Source organism: Hyalella azteca, unplaced genomic scaffold, assembly GCF_000764305.2.
Source record: "Hyalella azteca isolate HAZT.00-mixed unplaced genomic scaffold, Hazt_2.0.2 contig3648, whole genome shotgun sequence".
NCBI lineage: Eukaryota > Metazoa > Arthropoda > Malacostraca > Amphipoda > Hyalellidae > Hyalella > Hyalella azteca.
The window spans coordinates 5,575-17,458 of record NW_025933890.1 but is presented as its reverse complement, the minus strand read 5'-3'; the positions used below and the strand labels follow the sequence as shown (position 1 = coordinate 17,458).

Here is an 11,884-nt window from a genome sequence, read left to right as displayed (position 1 = left end):
ACCTATTTGTGATGCAAATAGTCACATAGTAAATATATAGTATTATAAATCTCTTGATTGCATTTGTAGGTTATTCCATGGTACTTCCAAGAGCCATCAACAATTTTTCTATGGCAAGAACTTCTTGATTAACGGGTTTGCTTTTCTTGAATGTCAAAACGGTCCAAGTCACCCCATCAATGGTCCAAGTAGTCAAATTAAATCTTACTTAATGAAATTTTATCAACATTTAAATTGTATTTCTTAAATTCTTATAGAAATTAATAACTATTTATTACTAATGCAATAAAAAAATTTTTTACAATGTTCAAAATGATGAGCAAACAATTTTAATTTTAAATTAATTGAAGCAGTATATATCTTTTCAAATAAGATCTTTTGTCTTTTCAATAATATATATTTCAAATAAAGGATTGCTTCATGTTTTAGTAATATATTTTTATTTTTCAGAGCCAGACTGAATGAGTGGTTTGCACTCATTGAGGGAGAATTTGAAGCTCTATATGCTCAAAATATTGCATGTAAGTAATCTATTAGATGCCTTTGGAAATTGACCAATTCTAGCATTAAAAAACAGACATTTTTACCTTTTTAAACAACAATTTAGAACACAAATTTATAATGAAGCAAGGTTTATCATATTTTAAAAGAAAATATTACAGAGACAAGCTCCATTATAACTTCAAAATCAATAAAAGCTTATTAAAAGTACATCTAAGGTCATCTGTGGAATGTTTCCAATGAAAATGTGACTTGTCATTTTGTAATTTTTTTACTTGTCATTTTGAAGCTATCAAATTTATAATTGATTTATGCTTCAGGCTAGCTAACAATTTCAAATATTGATTGAATTTGCTTCTATTAGTGCAGCTGATACTGGAGCTAATGTTTTATTATATTATTGTAAGTTTTCTTTAGCCATTTTTAACTTTTCTTCTCTCTTTGATTTAGTGCAAGAAAAAGTGGAGAGGCTCAGTGAGCAACTACAACAGAAAGAAGATGAGAGCAGCAAGCACAATTCTCTGGTTACAGTCAGTGATGCAGCTACCAATCAAAGCTCACTTGTTCAGTTTGGTGGCAATCTTTATGGAGGGAATGTATCAACGGTGGACTCTCCTGCCATTACCTCAAGCAGCAGTGCTGGACTGGCAGCTGGTCTCTCTGCCAAGCAGCGTTCTCAATTGCCACCTCAGCCTCATCAGCTTAAAATGCCCAAAGGTCAGTGTATTTAAATGCTTGTATTTAATAATGCTTCAAGCCTGTAGACTTATCCTGTAGATCTATCATTAACAATATCATTCCACAAAATGTGTTATGTTTTTTGAACAATTTCTTTTCCCTTGTTTTGCAATTTATGTCCTTCAGATAGCTGAACAAACTTTATCTTAAGCTAATTTTATAATTGATGATTCAAGTTTTCCAAATAAACTGTGCAGTTTGGAAACCTTAAATTATCATTTAGAAATGATTCTTTACATTTTTATTCATATTTCCCCAGTAGTTAGAATATTGAGGTTGAATGTGTAGAGAAAAAATTGATACAATTTTTAATTGTTCTGAAATTATTTACATGTTTTTAAATGCATCATTAAATGCAGACTTTTTCTGAATTATCAGTTACATTCAAAGATGTTCTTTGGCAGCTATTGGCAGTAGCAAGAGCAAGGCTGCTGTCAAGCTCCGCGTACAGACATCCCGCATTGTCTCGTCTTTCAAGACCTCCCCTGTGCAGTGCAGAATGGTTCGGGAGTATCTTGGCCACAGGTACTGTGTATATAAATGTATCATTCAGAATTTATATAGTGATTTATTAACATTAATTATACTTTTTTATGAATATTGTTCTAATGAGGAAAAATATCAAACTTGAACATTTTCTCAATAGCCATTGTTTAAGTTTACTATTATCTATTGGGGTAAACGTAGAGTTGTTTTTCATGTATTTGAAGTACATTACTCATTGCAGAGATGGCGTGTGGGATGTGGACACAATACTGAGAGATGCACTTCTACTGGCCACTGCTTCTGCGGGTGAGTTTTGCATCGAGTATTTAATGGATCAAAGAAATCTCTCTTCATGGCCATTATTTTTGAGTTAATTTGTACAGTAATTACTTCTTTTAGACGATTCCATTGGGTTACATTCTCATCCAGGAGGAAAAGACACTACTTTAAATTTATCATCTCAGTGTCTTGCCAAGATGTACACTAACAATTTTCTCACTTAATGTGTTTTTTTCTTTCATCTTGAACTGTCAAACAACGAGTACAGACACCTGTTGAGAATTCGGTTATATTCCATTGCAAATCTGCTTTTCACACTAGTAAATTTCGTCCTTATCTTTGAATTTTGTTTTCATATCGCCAAAAACCTATGTTATTGAGTTATTTCCATACAGATCAGACTGCGTGCATTTGGGATGCAGACTCTGGACGTGTAGTACTGCAGTACACCGGACACTCGGGTTCAGTGAACAGCGTCAAGTTCCATCCTTCTCGTGAGATTGTCTTGACTGCTTCTGGGGACCACACAGCACATGTCTGGCAGGCTGCAATATCACATGATCATCTTGTTAGTTTTGAAGCAGCTCTACGTGGTTGAAAATTATCACTTAGAATGTTTTCTTGAGACCAAAAATTTCAACTTCATTTTACATTATTCTGATTTTCAAACTTTCTGAAAGTTTTGCACATAGTATTATTAAATTATTATTTAATACATTATAATTGTTCTCAATAACAACGCTTTAATGTACATTTCTTTTATAATATAGGTACAAGTACTGGTAACAATGATTGAAATTACACAGATATGAATTTAAAGAAAATCAACTAATAGTTATTAATTTTATTGAGAACGCTGAGACTGCTGTATGGTTTGTGCAGTTCCAAATTTACCTCTGATGCACCATCCAATTCATGAGAAGTTTGCCGTGTCTATTTAGACTGTGATGCCAATCCCAACTTATTCGGTGATTTTTTATCAGGTTCTTAAACTTATAGTGGGCACCTGGTTGGATTTTATCGCTGATGTTCCCTGTTGCATATGTTTTTTTTTTTTCGTCTTCTATCCCGTTGTTTCATGTTGAGTTAGTGATCATATGTTCTCTAAAGTGATTCTCAAATGTAGTTTTCTTCTGCGAAAGTTGCATTCTAGTCATGTTATTTAATTTAAACAAGGCAAGTTGCGTCTGAGTTTTACTGCTATTTCTAGTGCTTAGTTTGATTTTCTGTTACCCAGTGATGAAGTTTTGTTACATGAGGTGATTTCGGCAGAAATCTTCCGATTCTTTAAATACTGAACATGGACGTTGTCCACTTAAGGCACTAAGAGTTTACTGATGAAATTGGTCGAGATCATGTTATCCTTCAAGTACTATGGAGAACTGACTGTATTTGTCAACTGTTACTAAATAATTACTACCAATGGCCGCAAAGATATCAACCTTCAAATATTGCCAGAATCTTTGAGGTACCGGTAGTTTACGCAACAGTACTAACTATGTCAGTAGATTCTTTGCAGTGACTCACTTGTAAAACACTGGTCTACAAAATGCCTGAAATCACAGAGCTTGTTTGATCTCAAGGAATCCATTTTCACTAAATGAGATTCATCAAGGTTTCTGGTTACGAAAAAGTGATAGCCTATTAAATGAATATCTAGAAGGCTTTTAATTAGCTAAGCTGCTCAAATTTAAATTAGTAATTTTAGCTGCATCGAATTAATGACCTCGCTCATACTTAATTTGTATTTAGTTTAAATTACAATGTATATGCATTAAAATAGACATAATTCCGCAACAGCGCGTTCAGTCTTCAGAAGATGAGGTGGAGGGCAGTGGAGAAGATGAGGAAGATGGAGGTGGAGGAGTGGAGGGAGGTGGTTATCGGACCCGTCACTCCACGCTGCGCACTCCACTCCTGGAGCTGCGTGCTCACTCTGGTATGATGAGCAAAAATTCAACGTGAATAAAATTTTTGTTTTTTGCTTCCATACTCAGATAATATATTAGCAGTAAGTTCTTCTCATTGTTAAGAATGCTACATTACAGAATGTTAAGAAATGTGTTAAGAATGCTATTTTCCGTGAACTTCAGTTCCGGTCAGGTTGATATTGGATAAAAATGCCAAAAAACTTGACTACGTGAACAAAAAAGGCAGGGAAAATGTAATAAAATCATTCAAACTAATTTATGTCAACAACTATATGTCAAACAGCTTACGACCCCCCAAAGATGTACCTACATGAAAGATTTGATTGAAACACTTATATACATTACTCGTCTATTCAAAGCTTCTAAATTGGAGTCAAATTATCTCGGCATAGAGTTTACTGTTATTAAGATGCTACTAACTTTAAACCGTTTGATGCGTTAGGTTGTTTCCATGGGAAACTACAAGGTTGCAGTTGAGTCGTTAGCAAATGTCAACAGCTCTTGGCCTGCTTTAGGAATTGTAAGCAGTTTTTCTGATCAATGCCTTCGCCCAATAGGTATTTTCAACTTTCTAATTACTCTGTTTAATATTTAATAAAGTATACTTTCACTAAACCTCTCATGATAAAATTATGCAATATAATGTAGGCAAGTGAATATGGAAAAAAGTCTTGTGTCAGGTCAGCTATGAGAAAATGATGACACTCCCTTGTTTAACGCCTGTTCCTCTTTCCCAGGTCCATGTTCAAATCATATATTTATGTTTTAAAGTATAAAGTTACCTAATTATCTGATGATTCAAATCCTTTCCAGCCATAGTTTGATCAGTTTTTCATGTAATTTGATGGTGATGTATGTTACTACCTTAAGTTAGCTCTTCAACTTTATTCCTTCTGGTGTAAGATGTTTTTGTGAGATAGTATGAAACAGTTCCAATCATATCTTCAATTTTGCTCTGTTAGCCATTTGTTGGACTTAATGCATAATATTCACAGTTAAATGCTAGAAAATCGCAGAGTTGTCGTTTTATAAACATTCAATGTTTGTATTTGTGCAGGTTATGCTGCTCCTCTCTATTTATATTAATATATATAAAGATTAATTCAAGTTCACATAGGTATTAATAGGGTGATTGAATATTGTTATGCCACACCATAAGAGTTGCTAATGCTTATTAAGGAATATCATGTAAGGTAATGCTGAATTGAGCTGAACATTTAATTTCAGATGGTTAATGTATTATTCTTGGCTGCAGGTGTAGTGAGTGCAGCTGACTGGATGGCAGGCGGAGAGCAGGTTCTTACAGCAGCATGGGACAGACTCGCCTGTATATATGACGCTAACACTGGCCAACTCACTTCTCAACTCACAGGTTGTAACTCAGTCTTGTTCGGCTCTTATTTCTTAATATTTGTAATGAATGTAATTCTCATTTCCCTGGTGCACCTCATGCTAAAATTAATGTATTGTGTTACTTTTGTCTGCAAAATCATCTATTGAAAGCTGTAACAGTTTTGCCTCATCATAAACAAAGTCGTTTGCTGTATTTTTAAGTAATTTAAATTTATATTGAAATGATGAGTACCTTACTTGATGCTGTAAATTGGAAGATGAATAGAAGTTGCATCATCAATTCTCAATTGCTTATATCATATGATTTATGGCTCAAATCTTGATGTTTTTCCGTTTAAAAATTCCTAATTTTAAATGTAATTCCAAAGCATGCAATGAAATCAGTTCCATTTTTTCCCTCGAAAATGATAGTTTGATATCGACAGATGAGTCACGGTATTTTAATTCTATTTGCCTTACTGCCCTATAATTTATTTAACCTTTCGTGGTGATATTTATGTATCATGGTGACGTACATTTAATTTAACGCTATTGTGGGACGCCCAAAGTTAAAGAAAGGGTGTTTAATTAAATATTTTCCGCAGGTCACGACCGAGAATTGACTCACTGCTGCTGCCACCCAACACAACGGCTCATAGCGACGGCTTCCCAGGACACCACCTTCAGGCTCTACGACTCCAGAGATCACAGACACACCGTCTCCGTGTTCCAGGGACACACTGAGTAAGGGACCTGGTAACACTTTAGAGGGCCTGGTAGCACTTTACAGGACCTGGTAGCACTTTGACTAATGTGCTTGTGCAGTTGGGGCCGCGCTACCAAAACTCACTAAGTATACGTGTCGTCCTAAGTGCATGTAGCATTGGATTTCTTGTCTGTGATGGTGGGTTTAGCTTAAAAAGCTATCGGCGGCAAAGTTACAAACTCTTAACTATTGTCTTTATTTATTGTCACTGGTTGAAGTATCCTATCAGCTTTATTTCTGTTATTGAAGTGACACTAATAACAGAAACAGAAGTGACTACCAATTAGCTTTTATGAGTACTCCCTTAAATGAGAACTCTATATATAAAATGTTGTAGGGTATCAATTGTTTGTGATTATTTTACACATTCCTCATTCTAAAAATAATTATAACTTGCGTGACTTTGTTTTTATTCTGCACAATTTTCCACCTTCAATTTCCTTGTGGCGTCTCACACCCCTAATTCTTCACATAACCCTACCCCTCGATCCCTCACATGCCTCCCACCTGCAATCGCTCACATGCCTCCCACATGCAATCCCTCACTTGCCTCCCACCTGCAATCCCTCACATGCCTTCCACCTGCAATCCCTCACATGCCTCCCACATGCAATCCCTCACATGCCTCCCACCTGCAATCCCTCACATATCCCACCAGCAATCCCTCACATATCCCATCAGCATTCCCTCACAAGTCTGTAACGATGAGCTTGTTTTCAGAAGCGTGACGTCGGTCTGCTTCACCAAGGAAGACGTTGTCGTCTCGGGATCAGATGATCGCAGTGTCAAAGTAAGACTCTAACTTAGCCAGGTTTGTTAATTCGAAACATAGTTTATGCACATGACATCATGACAATGTGAGTTTAATATGTGCTATAGACTGAATGATTGAGTAACAATAAATGTCGATGAAGCAGAAAACTACTACATTGGAAATCCGATTTTGGAGTACGTTTATAAATTATTTTCTATTAGATCCATTGTTTTATTTGCGTTGAATATAATGTAGAGAGTTTAGACCTGACATGTGCTACAAAAAGTCCATTGCATCGGAAGGTCACTAGTTCTGTTCTATCTATACCTGAATGTTGTTTTTCCTCTATTTGTCTTGGTAAAGATTTCTAAAGCTGTTTGCCAATAGCAGTCGGAAATACTCTGTGAACCTCACAAAAGTGAATAAATATTGCAAATAAGCTCCTTTCAAAACCGGTAATGCGCTTGACTTATTTTTATTATTGTGTTTGTTAAAGTGCATTCACTTACTTGCTTGTTTGTTCAGACTTTGAAGACATTCTAAGCCTGAATTTCTTCTCAGATACCTTTTGCGCTGGCCACACATCTGTGGCAGTTACAAACCGGCAAAAAAATGTCGTAAAAAATCTAAGATCAAATCAACATTTTCTAGCGTTCGTGCCACGTTTTTTCAATAACGGCGAGAGTTACTTATATGTACTAGATTACCAATATGAAGCTTCATTAACATAAATGTTTGTCAAGGTGTGGGATATAAAGAACATGCGCTCGCCGCTCGCCACGATGCGCTTGGACTCGCCAGTAAACCGCCTGGCGGTGTCACCGTCTGGCTCCATGATTGCCATACCTCACGACAACAGACAAGTTCGTCTCTACGACCTCAGCGGACTCAGACTCGCTCGCCTGCCTCACAGCAACAGACAGGTGACTCATATTCCATTAATTCATCGTGTGTTGTGTTACTGGTGACTCTTACGTCGTCAATTTATCGTGTCTGATGTTGAAAGCTACTTTTGTCCCATCAATTCATTATTTCTTGTGTTATTAATGGTGACATTTTCCGGTCAATCAATTGCTGTTGACGCAGTTAACTTGAATAAATAGCTTTCACTTGACCGTGTTGTGAACTACACTTCCGTTTTAATGTCCATATTGTTATGCTACTAATTCTGTGTGAATTTATTTAAAAGGTTCAGAGTATTTGTCTGTGCTTCATTTATTCAGAAACGTCTTAGGAGTTTTGACTGTGACAGATATAGTAGTTTATTAATGTCGGATTCTTTCTTCTAATGTCTTTACATTTTTTTCATATTCTTTATATATGTTTGTGTTCCTTGTTTTTTCTTTGGACTGTTTTGGCAACAATATCCGTTTCTCCAACTTTATTTTTTAATCAATAACATTTGCTTGCTTTTTCGTTATTAGCATATTCCATGAATTGCTCTAGCATCGGATTCAATTAACTTGCTGGTTATAATCTTCACATGCATTGTGTACAATTTCTTTGCGCAGGGGCACCGACGGATGGTTTGTGCTGTGGCCTGGGCAGACGACGCGTATCACCAGCTGCATCACACATCCTCCTCTGGCGGCGGCGCTGGCGCCACTAACACCTCGGGCGGCAGCATCGGAGCTGTCGCCTCGTCCGCGGTTGTTAGCACCGGACCGTCGCCGGGCTCCGGCGGTCGGGACTCGATTGTGTCGAGTGCGGGGCCTGGCAATCAGCCGTGCTTACTTTTCACTGCCGGTTTTGACAGACGAGTCTACGGCTGGGAGGTCTCCACAGTCAAGGAAAAAGAGTGAATCTATTCGAGACTATAGCTTCATTTTGATGTTCAAACGGCATTGGATTAAAATCTCTATTCATATATTGGTACTTGGTCTCTGTATGCCTACGGGCCTGCAGTCTTTGTATGCGTACTGTTATATTCGCGAGAATGGTGATGTCTTCGTCGTTCCCAAATACAGTAGTGGTACAGTCTCCATGTGTTTTCTGGTGTTAGCATCACCAAAAGTATTTGTAACGTGTCTCCAATGTATCCATAATGTATAAATTTTTTTATATTTGTCTACGAGAATACCCCGAAGCCTTTTAAATACATGGTCTTCAGAAATCACGGTATTAATCCTAACATCAAGAGATCTTTCCTCTTGGAATCAAATTGTTGGTGTGGACGGCGATTTATGTGTGGTGTTATTGTGTTGCTTTGACGCTGAATGTCGCTGCTATTTACTATGGTTACCAATAATATCTAACTAGTCTTTCAATATTTTCATTAGCTCACTGTTGTATGATGTTGTCTTGCTGAAACGAGTATTTTATTTCTAGATAATTTTATCTAAGAAAATGTTCGCCTCGTTGTTAGTGAATTTTTGGGGTTGTCGCAAGCTTATTTTTTGCCATATATTTTTTTATTCATTTCTAACTATTTGAGAAGTTCTTGCACAGTTGTTAAAGCTAGCACATTTGTATATATATATTGAAAAGTGTGTTACTGTTTACTCGCGTCAGTACCATCTTTCATCTTCAGATTAATCCTTAATTTCACTGCGTACTGAAAGAACCATTTTGCCGTAAAGAATGAATTGATAACAAGTTTGGGTGAAGTGAACACATGGCTTCAACCCTACGCGTGAGGCCCTCGGTTGATTCTTTGTCATGGGACTTGTGTTCATAGTTTTTCTGTAGGCAGGATCTCTCGCACTAACCATCCTCTGGAGGCAGGATCTCTCGCACTAACCATCCTCTGGAGGCAGGATCCCTCGCACTAACCATCCTCTGTGAGGGATCTTGCACAGTCTCCCCCTTCTCTCGTTGTGATATGTCTGAATCTTGAAGGTCTCGCTCTCGAAGTTTGGCACCATTCCGGTTATCATTTTCCATGTGTACAGAATGACATACCTCTCCCGTCTCCTCTGCAGTGAGTACAGATATCTTCTTCGTTATCCGCAATCATCATTGCTTTCTCCAGGTCGACTGGGGCCTTGGGTAAGCTCTGCATTCGAAACGTAGCACCCCAGTTAGTGGTTAATTTTTTTGTCCCACGGCGCCATCGCCTTTCGGTTAAGGTGCACTACGTCGTTGATATTCTGGATTATTTTACTAACACTTACCACAGGCGGCAAGTGCATTTGCCCATCTTCTCCCAAGGCTATTGGAATCAGAATAATAACTTCGTTTCCATGATGAGGTGAATATAAGGTCTATTAAGGAAAAGCAGGTGAATGCCTGCCTATCGCAGCTGTCATTACTCAAAAAAGGTCAAAGCAAAAGCTAATTTCCATCTGATGGAGGTGACGGGTCAAATGAAAGTCAAATTACTTGAGCAGTTGTTTTATTACGGAACTGTGGCCTACGCCTGGCAAGGTGTTTACTACTAAGAGAAAATGATTGATGCCGATCACAATTCATTAAATGACTGCAATCTGTCGTTGTCCACAAGTTTTTTGTTCGCAAGTCGTTGACCACAAGACTTCTGACTATGGAAGACCTTGCCTTTATTACACGTTGAAAAGAAAAGCAGGATAAGACGGTAGTGGCTGCGGCAATTGCGACATAATAACAATGGTCGCGTAAGCGGTTGCCTCATTATGATGTGATGATAAGTCAAGTTTGTGGTATGTTGTCGCTACGTCCTATAATAATAAGCTTCACTGTGAGCAACGCGCATGTGATTCTCCAGTCCTTATTTCTTAAAGATAACCTGGCGAATAAAACCTCTACGAAATGTATACAACAAAATAAGCCAGGATTCGTCGAACTTTTAGTTTTGCTTCTTCAATTCTTTTATTTGACTCACAATTTTTCACTCTTTCTTCAAGCGTGCTGTCCGTCCGTTTGATGACGGCAGCGTTGACCTCATTCCTTATGGTACTAGTGCATTCAAGTACATAAGAAATACCTTCTACTAAGTTGTCCATCTTCCTATTAAGATGTTCTATCTCTAGATCGACTTTCACCATTGTCATAATGGCCATGGTTGACACGGTCCTCCCTGCATCTTCTGTGAGCTCGATGATTTCATCGCAATGCTTCTTTAGCATGCCCATGTTGTGTTTCCCAGTTTTAGCTACATTGGCTGCTATTACTTTCAGCTGTTCTTCATATTGGATATCTTCCTTAATAATCCTACGTTTGCGTTTCTCAATATCATCGCGTTTGCCGTCCGATGATCCAGATTTCGCCATGTGACATGTTGGATTTTCATCTGGTCGCATGCCTCGAAACTGCTTCTGCTGGTGGGCTGCAGGTCGCGGTGCGCGCACTTGTGGCTGAGGTCCAGCTGATCGCATTCTTGGTTGCTGAAATATTTATGAAAAATTATCTTGAGGGAAAACCTACATTACAAATTGCTAAAATAAGTACCGGTATAAAGGTCAGCAAGTGACTAATAGCTGTTCTCATGTCTCTTAATAAAAAAGCCATCTTTCATCTGCATTACCAGAATCATTTATGAACATTAAAATGAGTAACATTTCTAATTGAATACTTAGCCGAACAAACCATATTTATACTAGATTCATGTTTATACTAGATTTACTGTTAGCCACGATGTTTAGTTACCATTGGAGCAGCAGGTCGGAAGTGTTGAGCGTGGGATAGGGCTGCTGCACCGCACAGGGGCACATCAAGGCCACGGCCACGTGCCCGACCACTCATCTGATACACAAAACAAGACATTCAACACCAGCTCAACATTGATTAATGCATATATATTTATATAAATTTGTAGCACGAACTAGACGTTCTCTTTATGGTGTTTTTTTTTCCAAGAGAAAAAAATCTTGTAATCGTAATTTAATACACTTCTACTTATCCTATCGATCTGAAATTTTGCACACTTGTGTAAAGTTGGAGACAATGCATGGATCAAATGTCAAAATAAATTATTTTAAAAATTAAAGTTTTTTTTCAATATTAAAAAAATTGAAAAAATACTTTTGTCAGCTACAAATCTTATAACTGATATTTGACACACTTTTACCTGTCAAATTGATCTGAAATTTTGCACACTTGTGTGAAGTCAGAGGTAATGCATGAATCGATTAATAGAATAAATAATTTTGAAGAAAATTAATATATTAAAAAATTTATATA

At 37.3% G+C, this 11,884-nt stretch overlaps 2 protein-coding genes across 2 annotated transcripts; one reads left to right on the top strand and one right to left on the bottom strand.

The window, feature by feature from the left end:
* Positions 1 to 450: 450 nt before the first annotated feature.
* LOC108675134 (WD repeat-containing protein 37) lies at positions 451 to 9,519 on the top strand (the record flags this gene model as incomplete). Its single annotated transcript, XM_018163121.2, is given in 11 exon segments — positions 451 to 521; positions 952 to 1,218; positions 1,644 to 1,764; positions 1,967 to 2,031; positions 2,400 to 2,572; positions 3,805 to 3,943; positions 5,191 to 5,307; positions 5,873 to 6,011; positions 6,754 to 6,823; positions 7,531 to 7,710; positions 8,299 to 9,519. Coding segments are annotated over 11 exon segments (1,633 nt in total), but the record flags the coding sequence as incomplete, so codon positions are not given.
* A 585-nt stretch (positions 9,520 to 10,104) lies between these two features.
* Positions 10,105 to 11,448, bottom strand: LOC108675132 (the record flags this gene model as incomplete). Its single annotated transcript, XM_018163120.2, is given in 2 exon segments — positions 10,105 to 11,088; positions 11,351 to 11,448. Coding segments are annotated over 2 exon segments (678 nt in total). The 3' UTR covers positions 10,105 to 10,506.
* Positions 11,449 to 11,884: the final 436 nt, after the last annotated feature.